General features: G+C 43.5%; 1 protein-coding gene and 1 long non-coding RNA gene across 2 annotated transcripts; both read right to left on the minus strand.

Moving 5' to 3' along the window:
• Positions 1-1,630: 1,630 nt before the first annotated feature.
• Positions 1,631-2,695, minus strand: LOC116992559. Its single transcript, XR_004417072.1, has 2 exons — positions 2,355-2,695; positions 1,631-1,940 (listed from the first exon to the last, which is right to left on the minus strand). It is a non-coding gene; the product is annotated as an uncharacterized LOC116992559 (long non-coding RNA).
• Positions 2,696-4,534: 1,839 nt separating this feature from the next.
• On the minus strand, positions 4,535-13,160 carry LOC116992979 (heat shock 70 kDa protein 13-like). The gene is made up of 5 exons (XM_033053158.1): positions 13,096-13,160; positions 11,278-11,618; positions 9,439-9,652; positions 8,694-8,861; positions 4,535-7,938 (listed from the first exon to the last, which is right to left on the minus strand). The coding sequence occupies exons 1-5, from the start codon at positions 13,118-13,120 to the stop codon at positions 7,268-7,270; spliced, it is 1,419 nt and encodes a 472-aa protein (XP_032909049.1). The 5' UTR covers positions 13,121-13,160; the 3' UTR covers positions 4,535-7,267.
• Positions 13,161-16,508: the final 3,348 nt, after the last annotated feature.

Consider the following 16,508-nt stretch of genomic DNA (forward strand, 5'->3'; position numbering starts at 1 on the left):
GCATGCCCTCTGTGTACAGTACCCATTCATACACAAATTAAAGCATGGAGAGATCAACACCACTAAAACCAAACTGCTAACTGGGCTTATCCAAGAACCAGTCATCTGGTTTTAGAAGAAAATCTTACATATGTACTTTTGCACGTACCTAATGCCACTAGCTGTGAATTAAGTGCTAACATTTGTTCTTTTACACAGAAATGGGGAAAAGAGAGGACATTTTAAGTTTATCTTGAACTGAAAACTGAAATAAGTCCAGTTTACAGTAATGTTGACATAACCCCTCATGAAATGTTTTCAAAGCCCTCTGAAACCAGTGTTGGGAAAGGACTCCCACACCAAATCAATGTCCAGAAAGTTCTGTGGTATTAATCAGAATGTTGAACTGGGGTGAACTCATGTCTCTGTTATGTGACAAGGGAACTGCTCACCAACAGTGGCACTTGGGCTTCTGAGACATTCAGAAATCTCAACTCCTGTTATTGGTTATACTGTAGGTTCTACTGTCAGCTCACTGTCAGGTAAATCCTTCATGGCAACTCTGAGTTTCAGGTACACTCTCACAAACTCCAAAGTTCAGCTATCCCACTTTGCTGCTCTGTTGTTATGCCTTGTGCTTTTCCCACAAGGATGCATTCCTCCTCACATTGAAATTCAGAGTTGTCTGCTCCGAAAGTGCCTTAGGCAAACCACTGGAGGATGCTGGCATTGCCTCTTCAGTGTGCTGTGCCCCACAGTGCTCTGGACTGTCAGAGTACCACCTGCTGAATAAACCCTGCTAATTTCAGAGTTAAAAATACACCTCACAGACTGCCAGCTACTAAAGAAATCTCAAGACTGGCCAAGTATTCCACTTTAAAAAATATATAAAAATTTCACTTTACTAAAGCACAAGATTGCTGTGGTTTATCAATTAAAGAATGGCACTATTACAATTCATCTCCAGAAGTTTTTGATAAAATAGCATCTGAAAACATTACAGTGTGGTTTTTCAAGATAAAGATCAAATTCTTACACAACCCTTGATATGCTGATCTGTGGTCACATGCAAATGGCATTTCCCCTTCTAATCTCTCTGCCCCAGGGATTCCGAAGTGTTGGGAAATTCCTTTCTCAGAACAACTCTCATTTCTCTTACTTCACAAGCCACTTCTACAGAAAAATTCTTCCCTAACCAATAAACTTAACAGCACTGCTCCCTTCCAGGCAAGAGGAAATCCCACCAGGCTTTTGCAATGCAGTATGTTTAACTACGAAAATAAGCTGTCTAAAGATTGCAAATAAAAAACTCTGACTTGTTGGAAGAAATTTAAGACTTACCATCTTCTACACTCATGTTTGCAATTACTGTAAATTGATAATGCCTCTCTAAATAGCCTTGACAAGTTGGTAACTAATCCTCCACTAGAAAATATGGGTGCTAAGGCAATGTACACTATTTATGCTTTGGAAAATAAATTCTTTAATGATTACCTTTCACATTGTTGTCATCAGGATGACTTCTGAAAATGTGCTCCTTTGTAAAATAACACTTTAAAAATATACTTGGAATGCTGAATATGTGTACACGACTGAAACTTGTTTGTAGCAACCAGGCAGGTGTGGGTTATAAGGCAGGTGTAACTCCAGCTTTAAAGATGGCAATCATACTCCAGTAATTTTTATTGGGAAGTGAACAATATCCAATATTGCATACGTGTATTTTGTCAGTAACTATCACAATGCTTTACCATTCTGATGAGGGCAGCATTTGGGAAGTGCAGTTTCTTAGCCCAATTTGCACGTAATTAGGTGGTTTCCCAGTAGTTATTCACTGTTCACTTGCAGTTTCACTCAGAGGAGAAGGAAACACCCTGTGGCACGTATAGCTCTTCCCAGAGCCTTGTTCCCGTGCCATGCATGCTTCCACTACGAGGCTTGCCAACATCAACATTTTCCTCCTGCCAGCAGGAAAAAAAAAAACTGAATTAAGTGCCTTAAAACATTGAAGTGTCATGCAACCACCATGACACAGCCTCCAGCTGGCCCTGTGCCCACTGTGACACTTTTTGTTTTGCTCCCCTCCCCATCTCCTCCAGCACAGCCAGAGCATGCAACCTCGTCATACATCACTCTTTTCTGACCTATTTCTTTTTCCAGCTAATAGATGTTGAAATAAAGTACACCAGCTTTATTTTCAAATATTCTGTTTTTAGTTTGTCAGTCTTTTAATTTTTTAAGCCATAATGCATGCAACATTAAACTCTTCAAAACTTTCACACTGTTAACAACTCAAGTTTCTATTTTTCTAGAAGTACCATTTTTTAGCATGATAGCACACAGTAAAGAGTCCATCAGGTCAGCAGTTTCCTTACCAGTAGATGCCTTCCACCAGTGCCTTCAAATTTATAGTTTTGTCCTCACCAGAATCAAGGTGCAAATGTTAAAATTGCACAGAGCTGTCCTGAACTGGCCCTGCCACATTCAAGTGAATGTGAAGGGCACCAGGTAGAGGAAAGATCTTCTGAAAGAATGAGAAAATGGCAGACCTGTGACAATGACACACGGAGTACCAAAAATAACAAAAGGAGACAGAGAGTGTGGCCAGAAACAGAGGAAGTCAAGAAAGAGACATGTTAGTACTTGATAACTGAATTAATCTTTTGTTTTGTTTTATTTTGTTTTGGGGTTTTTTGTTTGTTTGTTTTGGTGGGTTTTTGGTTGTTGTTTTGGGGTGGGTGTTTGCTGCTTTTTCTTTTTTGGGGGAGTTGGTTTGTTTGTTTTTCTGGGTTGTGGTTTTTTTGTTGTTTTTTGTTGGATTTTTGTTGTTGTTTTGTTTGTTTATTTTTTTGGGTTTTTTTACTATTTTTATATGAGAGAAATGTTCATATCTTTCAACTTTATAAAAAAGGAACATTCAAGAGTCATACTATTTTTGAAATGTGTTATGCATATGTTATAAGTATGTATTATATTATCAGCTTTTTGCAAATATTAAAATGAATGCTATATGTATAATATTAGAAAACTGTTGAATAAATGTAATTTCTTTTAGTTCTACTATTAATAACACTTAGAAGTAGCAGTATGATAAATATATTTTTTCTTAGACTATAACATAGTAATGTAAAAAAACTTTTATTCATGTAACTAACTCAAAAATAGTAAAAAGATAATAAAAAATTTCTTCACATTCTTAGATTATCCTGTCTACATGAAGATAGGGATGATAAATACCAAAACTAAAAAAAAAAAAAAAAAAATTAATCTCTGTTATCAAAAAGTGCATTATGAAAAAAGAGCCACAAGGAAAAAAAAAAGTTAATGCACAAGTTAGGAGTGATTTTGAATAATGCATGAAATTCTATGAATATACAACAAGATAATGCATTTTAAAAAGTGTTTTCTAAGTTAGTGTGTGCTCTTGGCTAAATGCCAAGCACCCAACCACTGTAACCTTTTACTTGATTGTCTTTTATTAAACTTTTTAAAATTTACCAAAAAGTGAACCTCGTTTTTCCCACGTACAATAGCTACAGAACCACAGGATCACAGAATATGCCATGGACCCATCACAGAGTCCAGCTCCTTGTCCTACACAGGACATCTCTCAGTCACACCCTGTGCCTGAGAGCATTGTCCAAACACTTCTTGAACTCACTCAGCCTCAGTGCTGTGCCAGCTTCCTGTGAGCCTGTTCCAGGCTTGAAGTGTCAGCAGTGTCAGTGTGCTTCTGTAGGCCACATAAAGTCATTTCTGTTTCTATTGCAGCTCCTGAAGCTCTTGAAATTTAATACCAATACAACCAATGTAATCAATCTTCTCTTAAGATAAGATCCTCATCAACTGCTTAAAAAAGCCCAACAAACTGAATAAAGTTCCTGGGTACAGCCCTGTTACATTAGTTTAATACTGACACCTGGTGTATCAACTACAATCTTTATTTCTTGCCCAAGAGAAAGTTTTGGGCACATAGGATAGGGGAGGTAGCCTTCGGTACCTCAGGAACCAATCCCTTTTGCAAGGTCCAGAGAAAACAGTCTGAGGCATCAGTGCATGGTAATTTTTACTTTATTTACTTTTACTTTTAGGGAGGGCTTTCTGTGCTTAATGCCAGGCTGACACAACCTTCCACTTCCAGCTACCTTCAGATTGCAGCTGGGAGAGCTGCAGATTGAACAACAGCAAAGCCTGAGAGAAAAGAAAATGCTGGACTAGCATCAGCATTCCTTCTCTTTCAGCAAGCTGTACCCCTCATATTTGACTGTAACTTCAGAAAAGGGGGTGCAGTGGAGGCAGAAGCAGCAGGAAATGCTCCTGCTGTGTTTCTATGCAGCAATAGCTCACCAAAGCAAAGCTCCTAACAGGCTTAGCGTGGGCAGGGAAAGGCACTTTTGCCTCAAGCACATCAGCCAGGGTCTGCAGCCTCTCCTTTACAGCTCCCCAAAAAAGCAGATGTAGAAACTTTCTCACAGCTGACACAACCTCATCTTCTACGCTTCCACAGAATTTGAGGAAGACAGAATTTCCTTGACAAAGTGAAAGAAGACAGATCCAAGGGGTAGAAATTGCTTTTATTAAAAAAAACCTAAAATGTTATTTATAAAATGCATTTCATCATTTGCACTGGGAAATAATTAAGGAACACATAATTGTTGAGGCCTCTTGATGCTTTCAGAATTTCAACTTCCCAAACAAGCCTTAGCTAGGGAAATTTGTTACATATCTACCACCACAGGCAATCATAGGTTTACAGAAAGATTTCAGCCTTCAAAGATCAACTTTTTTACAGAGAGACTTTTGGTAAGCAGCCCATGTGTATACCTGGAAATATCCACTTAGTGCAGTGGACTAATCTTTAAATTTCAATTGTTTGTGCCAAAATACAGTATTAAAAGATACAAAATAAATAATTCAGAAAATTTAATAAATAAGGATGCATTGTTATATCCAGTGTACAGTTACTTCTCTACTAAAAAATCCAACCTGTACAGAAATCTGAATAAATATCCTTTTGTGAATTTAGTTTTTACAAGTTAACAACCTGCCCTTCCCTTCCAGTTCCCAGATTAACACTGAAGTAGATTTAACTCCCCCAGGGTAAAGGAGGATGTGAAAGGAAAAAGTACTTCATTTATTTGCTTTGAGAGTTTTAACAGTTCCTACCTAACTTGTCCCAAAACTGCAAAAGCTTTTAATCATTAAACTTCCCTGTGATGTGGTTCTACTTCTATATAGGTCTGCTTGTTTTACACAGTGCATTAAAGACATGAAGACCAAAGTCCTACTGCAACTCCAGTAGATTTTGAGATGAACTTACAGCAGGGCAGAAGGAAAGGCCACAATGACTCTAAAGATGTTACAGATGTTGAACACACGCATTTATATCTGCAAAGCAAAGGCCCCCAACAGCAACTGAGGTCTGTACTTCACATGGGCATTCATCCATGGTGTCACTGAAGAGGCACTTCTTTCACTGCAGGAATTTTACTTACTGGAAGTTCCATACAGACTTAGCTGGGGTCACTTTCAAAGAGGTACAAAGGAAAAAAAGAATCCTCAAATAAAAAAATCACTTTGGTTTTCAACTCAGGAAAATTAAACAGATGTCAGCAGTACTTTGGGAATCCTCTCTCAAGTGAAACAATGCTGAGGGAATGGCTGTTTGCAACAATGATTCAATTTAAGAGGTTTTTAATTGGATTACCTCAAAGATGCATTTAGACAATAGCTATGCAAAAAGCTGAATCAGCACAACTGATTTATGGCAGTGCCATAAATCAGGCCTACTGCCAGGAGAGTAATAAGCCTAGTTTAATATAGTCATAGGTTAAAATAATAAATCTAAGCCCCATACATTATCTTAGCAAGGTTAATACAAAATTATTCTGAAGACAAGAAAGTCCTTAAAACTACCTATTACTAGAGCTTACCTGATGAAGACTGGGCTGATGGATGTTGAAACCAGTCTTAGTGAATGACATGGGTTTTTTTGGTAGGAAGTTCCAAGCAGATAATGGAATTCAGCTGGTGTTTGATTATTGCTTAATCTCTCCAAAGAGAAAACTGTTACCAATTCGATTTTTTTTCACATCAGTAACTTCTGAAATTCAGAAGTTCTCCTCAAACATTTTCAAAATATCTGGATAGCGACCTATTTGCCTAAAAGAGAGTCCTAAGAAGTGCCACCTCAAACCTCGAGTTACACACAACACTGCTTCTTTCCCAACAGGACAGCTATAACCTCTGTTCAGTTTAGAGTGGGGACATGACAAAACCTAAATCACACAAGGGCTAAAAAAAGCACAAAGTAGTTGGGTCAACTTTCATTTGCTAGGGCTACAGGAACTACATTTCATCCAGGCCATCCCTTCTGTCCCACACTTTCTCCCCAAGTTCAGTATGGCTTGGGGTACTTCAAGAAGAGGATGTCACACACTTTTAAATGCAGAACAATGAAATGAAATTCATGTTGGTCAAATTCAAGAGAAGACAGGCAGGTGTGGTTTCAAGATACACAACATCACCAAAGTTTTAAAATAAGGCAGGGGCAGGTATGAATATTTGGCAACGTACCCTCGTCCTCTGTGGAGAACATTCAGTGGTAAAACAGCAGCACCTGTGTTTAACCATCACAGCCAGGGCAGGAATGAAGCCCTTGGAGACCAAGAAACTGCACTGGCAAGAGTCACATTTTCCGTAAGAATTCCTAATCATGGGACAATTTGCCACAGAGCCTCAGCAATACCATTATGCTGTTATGAACAGCAGAAGAATCAAGTGAATGCCTCAGTCTCATTTAAGCTGCCAAGATGCCTTTAGGAAAGGTGCTTAAATGTCTGAATGGCTCAATCTAACAAATAAGTGTAAGCTGAACACTGCCAGTGCTCTGCTCTGTGCGTTAATGCTGCTTCACAGTCCTTCCAAGCAAATACACTGGACCCAGGAATACCTCAGTACCACAACACCTCAAACCTTTGGTCATACTCCCTTCACACTTAAAATACACACCGCTCCAGGATTCGCTAATAAAATTTAGCAAGAAAATGTGGGTGTGTCATCACTGGCATTTTCATCCAATATCCCATCTCCAAGTAAACAGAGCACACTTCAGAACTCGTTTGTACCTTTAAAGTAACATCAAGCTTTAGCAAAGGTAGGTGTCCAGTAACACCTAACAGGAACAGGTGAAAGTTGAACAGAACATAGATGAAGTTAGGTTCCATTGCCAGTCAGATAAGTATGGATCCTTTTGAAGAGTTGGAATGCAATTGAGAAGAATTTCTTTTCAGTTAAAATTAGTCTTCTTTAAATGCTTGTTAGGGATTTCTATAGCACTGACTTGGAGAGGCCAGGACCCTGCAAGAATTCCTGCTTGGATGGCTACGCCTGTCACAACTGCCAAGTCGGGATCTACGGAGGTGTTGGGTTCCTTTCCAAAGAAGTCCCGAATAACTTCACGTATTCTGGGAATCCGTGTGGAGCCTCCAACTAACACAATTTCATCCACATCTGCTTTGTACAGGTGCCCCTCCTGCAACACTTGTTCAATGGGCACAAGAATCTTCTCAAAAAGGTCCTCATTTAACATCTCAAACAGCTTCCGAGAGATTTCTGTTTCAAACACAACTTCGACAAAGTTGTCCTCTACTTTGGAAGCGTCTCCAAGATTTTTCAGGCCTTCTGCGTTCTGTGAGGCCTCGTCTTTTAGTGCACTGTTTGTTTTTACCTGGCTTTTTGCAAGTTCTCTTGTAAGCTTGTTTGCTGGCAGAGTCAGCAGCACCCTCAGTGTAGCTGCCTCATGGACAGTCAGGTTTAATTTAACAGCTTCCACAGCCTGCCTGAGGCGGTGAATCTCCTCTTTTTGTGTCGGCAGAGAACCGTACATTTGACGGAGCTGATCATATAAATACACCATCAACCTCTGATTGAAATCCTGTCCTCCAAGTTTGTTGTTACCTGAAAGATCAGAATAGAAGGCATCACACAGAGCACCTCCAAAGCCCCAGAAAGCAGCACACTGCTTCTCCGTCACGGGGAGATGGTGCTCAAGGGCCAGAACAATCACAGAAGGACCACAAGCACATCAGCTCACAGAGCTGTGACAACAGACAAAATTATTGTCCACTGTACACATGATGGATAATAATTTCCACTGTTTTGTTTTGACTGAAAAAGTAACTCAGTGGACCCCTGTCTGACTAAATCAGAGTGAACCTTTCTTGCTGTTCCACTCTTACTGGACTGAGCAGCAGCAGCAGCTCACATCAGAACTTGCTTGCTGAAGGCAACACAGGCAGCTGGCACTGGACTTCAGAGCTGTGTGCATGCAGGCCAGCTGAAGCACAGCTGTCTCCTCACTACAGTCTGACCAAACATTGCTGCCAGAGCTCTCTGCCCAGGGATAAATCATTCATGCACCAATCACAAAACCTCTGGGTTAACTGCCTGTGCATTCCCAAACCTTGCTCAACTGACCCAGCACCAAACACAAGGCAAGGATGCACCAAAGCACTGGTCACTGATCTGCCAATATTCCCAGTTTGGGCAAACACGACAGGAAGATTTTAAACAAACCTAATTTTGCATGAAATTCAGTTGAGAATGCATTGGGAAAACACCCTGTGACATGGCTGGTTTAAAAAGTCCCTCCAACAGTGACTTCAGGTGCACCTTGCCTCCCACCCCTTGAGAAACAAAAGTATTTTTCTCACCTGCCATGGCTCGTGTGACGAACATCCCTCCCATCTTGTTCAACAGAGACACGTCCAAAGTTCCTCCACCCAAATCCACCACCAGAACATTAAACACATCAGCTTTGTGGAGACCATAAGCCATAGCAGCAGCTGTGGGCTCATTGATTACTCGCAGAACGCTGAGCCCTACGAAGAACAGAGACAACAAGCAACACTCAGGTACACCTCAGAAAACTGCAGTTCTTACATCAGAATGGCATTTGCCATTACTTGCTGTGGGTTTTTTAACCACACTCACTTCAAGTTAAGTGTCAGATCTAAAGGAAGTAGTTTCCTAAGTAGTAATATCCAATGAAATCTTTTCCTTACTTAATCCTAAAATAGTACTGCTTCAGCACCAGGGCAAAATCACGAACCATAATGTGCCCAAACACACTGCTTCCAGAGAAACCTTGCTAAGGAGATTTATTTCATGCCCTCTATTTCTGTTTAAATGATTGTCCAAGGGTGCTCTATATAGTCTCCCTATTTGGAGATTATAAAAAAGATTTTCCCTCAAGTAAAACTTACTTCTAGCCATGTATGTCTACGTTAGCGAGCTGCACCTTTCAGTACTCAGAAGTTCTCAGCTGTTCCTCACAGAAAATCCTTTCTAAACTTCTCTGTCACTGATTCACTGTTTCTATATCCTCCACAAAGCTTTAATGTTAGTGAAACAGACCTCAAGGTCTCCAAGAAAAACTCTGGAATAGAGAAACATCACCTGCAAGGTTAGCTGCCTTAACGGTAGAATTCCGCTGCCTCTCATCAAACTCTGCTGGCACGGAGATGACTGCCTTGGAAATGGTCATGCCAAGGTCAGCTTCTGCCATTTTCTTCAGTTTCAGCAGCAGCTGAGAGCCAATGTGCTCTGGAGTGATGTGAAAGGTTTCATTAGCTGTCACAGAAAATTCAGCTAATCCACTGTTGCTGACAATCTAGAAGGATAAAGCGACACAACCCCCAAGTGAGAAATCTTCCTATGTTCCCCCACCCTGTTCCCACCAAATGTTTTATTTGCATGTAGTCTCTTTATTCTGGAAAAATTTAAACGTGCTTTTGCCATTTCTGGATCACTTTTATTCCTGGATTAGGATTATGCAAAACATGTCATTTAAGGGGTCAAAATATAGCCAAACAAATGACATCCACTGTGCCCCAGTAAAATACATTAAAAAAAGTTAACACCTAGAAACTGCAATCAACTTCCAACACCACATTCAAAGACAGAAAGGATGCTTTTTTAACAATAAGGTTACCTTTCAGGTTTCTGAAAGGAAACAAACAGCTTGGTACTGAAACAGCTTCTCTTAACCATACTAAAAAATTAAAAAGACTTCAAAGACCACTTGCAGTACATGATTTTTTTTCCCAACCAATTCTGCACCATGTTCATTGCTGGTGAAGTAAGTAATAAAGTGCTGAAGGAAAAAATGCACTGGGACAGAGACTATGTGGCTTTAAAACTTTTTTGAGTTTTGGTTTTTTTGGGGAGAAGGTTTGTTGATTTTTGTTTGTTTGTTTGTGTTTTTATTTTACAGTTTCAGGGAAAATTAAGTTTCAGCAGAGCACAGTTAGCATTTCACGTTTAAATTTATCCTTTCAAAGAAGGGACTGAAAGATTACCCAGAAACAGATTTCTGAGTAGGAAAACAAAGGGTCCTCTGGAAAGTCATTATCAGCTCTCATGCAGATGTACACAACTTCCACAACCTTTTCCTTTCTCGCTCTGGATACCTCTTACGGTTTTCAGGCACATCAGATTGAGCCAAATGACTCAAGGTCTGACAAGATGATCAACCATATTTTAAGTGTCATACAATCAGGTTGGAGGGACCTTATAGCTCATCTCCTTCAAACCCCCTGCCAGTGGCAGAGACACCTTCCACTAGACCAGGCTGCTCAGAGCCCAATCCAACCTGGCCTTGAACACTTTTGGGGATCGGTCATCCACAGCTTCTCTGGGAAACCTGTGCCAGGGCCTCACCACCCTCACAGTAAAGAATGTTTTTCCTAATCTCTAATCTAAACCTACTCTCTATCAGTTTGAAGCCATTCCCCCTTGTCCTGTCACTCCAGACCCCTGTAAATAGTCTCTCTCCATCTTTCCTGTGGGCTCCCTTCAGGTATAGAAAGGTTGCAATTAGGTCACCCCAGAGCCTTCTCTGTTCCAGGCTGAACAATCCCAGTTCTGCCAGCCTTTCCTCCCAGCAGAGCTGCTCCATCCCTCTGATCCCTTGGTGCCTCCTCTGGGCTGGCTCCAGCAGCTCCCTGTCCTTGCTGTGCTGGAGCCCAGAGCTGGATGCAGCCCTGCAGGTGGGGTCTGAGCAGAGGGGGCAGAGGGGCAGAATCCCCTCCCTGCCCTGCTGCCCACGGGGCTCTGGGTGCAGCCCAGCACACGGGGGGCTCTGGGCTCCCAGCACACGGCCGGGGCATGTCCAGCCTCTCAGCCACCAGCACCCCCAGCTCCTTCTCCAGGGCTGCTCTGGCTCTGCTCATGCCCAGCCTGGATTGAGTCCTGCACCTCGCTGCTTGGAGGGCACTGAAGGTGGTGGCTGCTTACCTTAAAGGGATACCTGCTGCTTTCACTCTGCAGTTCTTCCGAAGTGAAGACTTTCCCAATGAATCTCTTGGCATCGTAGATGGTGTTCTGAGGATTGGCATCAGCCAGTTCCAGCCCTTCATATCCCACGTGCACCCCAGAGTCAGTGAAGGAGACCACGCTGGGGATGCTGCTGTGCCCGCTCTCATCCGTGATCACCTTCACGTCCCCGCTTCCCGGCAGGAAGACGCCGACGGAGCAGTAGGTGGTGCCGAGGTCGATCCCGATCACTCTGGGCTTGGGCATGGGCAGATACTGCTGTGCCAGGTAGCCAGCTAAGAGCAGGGTCAGCAGAGCAGAGCCTGAAACACGGAGTTGGGAACAGCAGGGTTAGGGGATCAACTCTGCAAAACCTTCCAGTCAATGCAAATGACACAGTGTGACATAGTGCGCCTCCTGCAGCTTTATTTCACACTCTGGAGCTTGTTTAGCTACCTAATTAGTTTTTAATTTCCTGCTCAACAGAGAGTGGCCAGAAGTCAAGGATTTTAGGCATTAAATATTAAAGTGATTAAGGAAAAAAAGCCCAAGAGACAGTCAAGCCAAAAATATCACCGCACTGTAATAATTCTATTTTTCTCTGCGTGTTTCTGCAATAACCCAGGCTAATTAGTACTTCTGAAGGAGTTGCCTATGAAGGACCCTAAAAGGACATCGAGTTAATGGGGCTGCCCAAAATCACAGTGAAACAACAAACTCCCAATTCTAACACCTCCAGCTTCATCAGAAATCTAACAATAAGGGGAGAGAAACCCATACTAACTCATTCTATTTCACCGAGCTCCCAAAATGCATCTTCCCAGACCTCTGCATCTTTTCTGTACCTTGAAACCCAAGAGAAGACAAGTTTATGTGCAGAAGAGTTTGTTGTTTGGTTGATTTTCTTTTAACTGTACTTATAATCAAAAGACAGACAAAACCCAAAAGTCTAGCATCAAGTAACGCCTTAGATCATTATCGAAAAAAAGTACAAACAAAATCTCATCAATAAACGTAAATAAATTAAATTTCAAATAGTAGGTGACCTCTTTCTTCTCCCCAGCAGGGAAAGTTGGTCATAGTTGTGCTTCAAACCGACTGGTCAGAAAGCCTTGGCTTGCTCTGGGATACAAATCTCCCTGGGCACTTCTGAGCAATGAGCATTTTAGCTTTCACAGAATCCCACAATGGGTCGGGTTGGAAGGAACCACAGTGTGTCATCTGGTCCAACCTCCCTGCTCGAGCAGGGTCATCCCAGAGCACATGGCACAGGATTATGCCCAGATGGTTCTGGAATATCTCCACTGAGGGAGACCCCACACCCTCTCTGGGTGATCTGTTCCAGTGCTGGTCACTGCACAGTGAAGAAGTTCTTCCTCATGTTCAGGTGGAACTTTCTGGGCACCAATTCCTGCTCATTGCCTCTTGTCCCATTGCTGGGCACCCCTGAGCAGAGCCTGGTCCATGCTCTGACCCCTCCCTGCAGGCACTGACAGACACTGATGAGGTTCCCTCTCAGGAATCTCCTCCTGAGGCTGAACAGCCCCAGCCCCTTTAGCCTTTGCTTCTTAGGGGTCCAGTCCCCTCATCATCTTTGCTGCCCTCCGCAGGACCCGCTCCAGGAGATCCACCTCACTCTGGTACAGAGGAGCCTAGAACTGGACACAGCGGAACACACCACGGATGGCAAACTCGCGCCTCCCTGGAGAGCCAAGCTGGGGCAACATCGGCGGCAGTAAGACGCGAGAGCGGAAGCAAAACCCAGCAAAACCTCCCAGTCCAGCCACACCACCGCCTCACCCAGCACAGCCATCTGCCCCGCCATGTCTGCCCGTGGCTCCGTCTGCTGACGGCTCCTTCCGGGCCGCGCGGGGCACGCCGGAAGCGGTAGTACGTGTCCCTCCCGGCCCGCTCACATCAGCTGTGCTGGGGGGCGAGAAAACCACAACTCCCAGTGCGCATCGCGGCACAGCCGGTTCCGGCGGGTACCAGCCAATGGGCCGGAAGGCGCGTTACCCGTTAGCAGGGGAGGTGGTGCGCGGACCGGGCGGGGCGGCCGCGGTGGCTGCTGGGAGCGGTAGTCCCGGGCCGCGGCGCCATGGTGCTCTGCGGCTTCTGGCCGGTGTGAGGCGTCAGAGAGCGCGGAGCAAGACATTTTCATTTATTCCCCTCGGTTTTCAGCTAGAAAGTACTGAGTTCCCTTCTCTGCAAGGGTTTCGAGACAGCCTGGCCTCCGTGTGTTTCGCACGGACAAGAGCCAGGTTCGGGAAGGAGACATTGTTTATTCTGCACAGGGTGCAAAGTAGAAGCTTCCCACATATCAAGCACAGCAATTCTCAAAACTTCACAATAAATATTAATTTCAGCAAACAAATCACGGTTCACTGGCTACAAGTTACCTAGTACCCTTATTAATGGTGAGGAGGGATTTCCCTCTTGCCCACCTTGGCATTTACACAAGCCTCTCCAAGTGTTGGGAAGGCAATAACCCAACAGTAATTCCCGGAGCTCACTTCTTACAAGCTGCTTCTGTATGCAAAGAAAGTGGCACCACTTTAACTTAATAGTAAAAAAGGTGTTCATCCTCCACTTATGGTTAACATATAGTGATGTTCTTCATTCTCAGCATGAGAAGGTGGAAACTTTGGAAAGGGAAGAGAAAGTTCAACCATTCACCCTCCTCAATGATTCATGATCTGTTTTCTGATTACTTAGGTAGCTTAATTTCTTTTCTTAATTTCTTTTGGCTACTTTAATCATGTTTCTGTAAGTGGGATCATTGCAATTGTGCTCATTTTTAAGTGAAGGGAAATCCAAATCGTTGTTCACAGTATTTCCTCATCCATGTGACTCATGAGCAGGCACTTTGTGTTTTATGCCGCTGTCAGTGGATGGTGAGCAGAAAGAAAAGTTTAGCACAAGCAGGGTGTGCAACCAAACTGGATTTTGTTCATGATTGTGATATTTAATAGCAGCTGTTTTTTAATACATAGGGACCATCTGAAGTATGATGCTGCAAAGTGCAGATTCTTCCTTTTCTGGAGCAGAAGCCAGGCTTTGGATTTTGTCCTTGAGGTTAAACCTCTGAAAGACTTTGGGATCACTTGTTACCATACCTGCCCAAGGACACAACTCAAACGCCCTTTCCTGTTTAATTTCCCTTCTGTTTCTCCTTAGCAAAGCAGCTGAATGAATTCAGAGTGTCAGTCAAGGCTTCCCCACCCGACTGACTCCCTGGAGCCTGGCTGTTCCCGGCAGGATTGCACAGCACAGCACCTGCCTGGGAGTCAAGTCAAGGGGAGCATCTCAGCATCTCACTTTTGCCCTGCAGCAAAGCTCTGCCGTGCCAGAAGCTCCTGCAGAAGGCACTGAGTGCCCTGTAGCTGGTTTGGGCTCCTGCAGAGCTTGGAGGCTCAGTCCACGACACGTATTCTGTAGGCAACACATGGTCTTCAGCAGATGTACTCAGAAGAAGTCCAGAAGGACCTCTTTCTCTCCCTCCACATCTTCTCCATGACCTGTTAGGATGTGCTCATGGATACTCCTGGACTCTGCACAATGATGCCAGGCTTGTCTTGCATCTGCAAAATAGGCAGAACTAACCCTAGTAATCTTGTGGTTTTGGGCATTATCACCGTGTCTTCTGCATCACCTTTTTTTACTTGTTTCTCATTTGTGAGAGGGAGGCCTGTTTCCATTTTCCTCCGTTGTCTGAGGGAGTGCTACGCTCAGGAATGGGTTTTTCAGTAACAGAAGAGAGCATTCAGTGTTTCTGGAGAAAACAGCTTGATTTTGCACAGAATAATTCAATATTCCTTGGGCAGTAGAGGGAGAGGGAAAGCCATGGGCAGACCCTGCCCCACAGAGTGCCTTGTGGGGAAAGCATAAAAGTGGTTGGGGCAGACACTGGAAGGCTGTTTTTTCTTTTCCTGGAATGATGTGCTTTTGCCACTTCCCTGTGACAGCAGGCAAGGCACATACTCTGTGGTGAGCACCCTCACCTGAGGGTGAGCACTGCAGGCTCAGACTGCTTTGCAAAAGCTGTGATAAAGCTTCTCTGGATGCCCCTGAGTGAGGGAGGGGGTGAGAGGTGCTGCAGTGCTGCTAGTCCTGGGCTGCTTGCCCTGGATACCTGGGCTGGGCCAATTCAAGTGGCCTTTGGCCACCACACACTGGGACACTGAACCCCCCTGCCTCTGGTGTGAGTGTAAAGGGGGTGTGCAGCCAGCTCCCTCCCAGGGGCTGGGCAAATGCTTGTTTGTTTATCCTTCTTAGTGCATCTGTTCACTCTGGTAGTAAGCTGTTTATAACATTTCAAACGCTTTTCAGGGATTAATTTCCTTCAAGGGGCTGTTCTTTTCCCCTGGTGCTTTGATAGGTGGAGGTAAACATGTTTTTGTCTGCAAGTAGCTTGAGGGAGAGAGTTGTTCTTACAATGTAAGAGCAGAGGCTGGTTTTAAAACAGTCTCCCATCAGATGTGAACTGGTGTCTGCAGGAAAAATCCTGCTACACTGGGGATTATCACTCAAACCCTCCACCTGTGATGTGCTAAACACAGTTCAAGCATTTGGTGTGCGTGGAATCAAATACAGCTTGTTTTCATTTGCAGGATGCTTTGCACCAGCTTTATCCTTGCATTTGGAGAAAAGGGAATTGAGTTTGCAAAGCATCTTCTTTTCTGCTGTTGTACAAAACAGGGTTTAATCTTTCTAGGGTTTACTCTGTGAGTGCTTTCTGCATTGTCTCAGTCATTTTAAAGCCAGTGTCTACAGCTGAAACAGGATGCTGGGATATGGTCAAAGCACAGTGTGATCCTGTCAACCCAGGATGATCAATCCGTGCTTTCCCACTATGAAGGAGGAAGGGAGAGAGGGATTGAGATTCGCTTTGTAGGTGGAGAGTAGAATCAATGTCTCCCTGAGAAGGGAGATGATTGATGCTAGGAATTTAGGAGATGCTAGAGTCTGAAACCTCATTTTCAGTTTTTAACTTAGATAACAGTGCCTTAGTGTGAACTCATTGTCAAAATTGCGGGCGTCCCTGATAGTTCCTTTCCCTAATTAAAACATTGATCTTCTCCCACTGTGTATGCTTGGGAAAGGGAAGAATTTCACCAGCCTTCCTCTGACAGACAGTTCAATGTCAGGCAGCTGGATAGAGGAGCAGAGCCTCCAATTTAGATGCAAAAGTTTCCATTAAAATTCCAGCATAT

This window comes from Catharus ustulatus, chromosome 2, assembly GCF_009819885.2.
Source record: "Catharus ustulatus isolate bCatUst1 chromosome 2, bCatUst1.pri.v2, whole genome shotgun sequence".
Classification (NCBI taxonomy): Eukaryota; Metazoa; Chordata; class Aves; order Passeriformes; family Turdidae; genus Catharus; species Catharus ustulatus.

Coding starts and splice junctions, on each gene's coding strand:
- LOC116992979 (XM_033053158.1), bottom strand. CDS start 13,120: ATGGCGGGGCAGATGGCTGTGCTGG. Junction 11,619..13,095: donor GGGGCAGATGGCTGTGCTGG/GTGAGGCGGTGG, acceptor TCCGTGTTTCAG/GCTCTGCTCTGCTGACCCTG. Junction 7,939..8,693: donor CGTCACACGAGCCATGGCAG/GTGAGAAAAATA, acceptor CTGATCTTTCAG/GTAACAACAAACTTGGAGGA.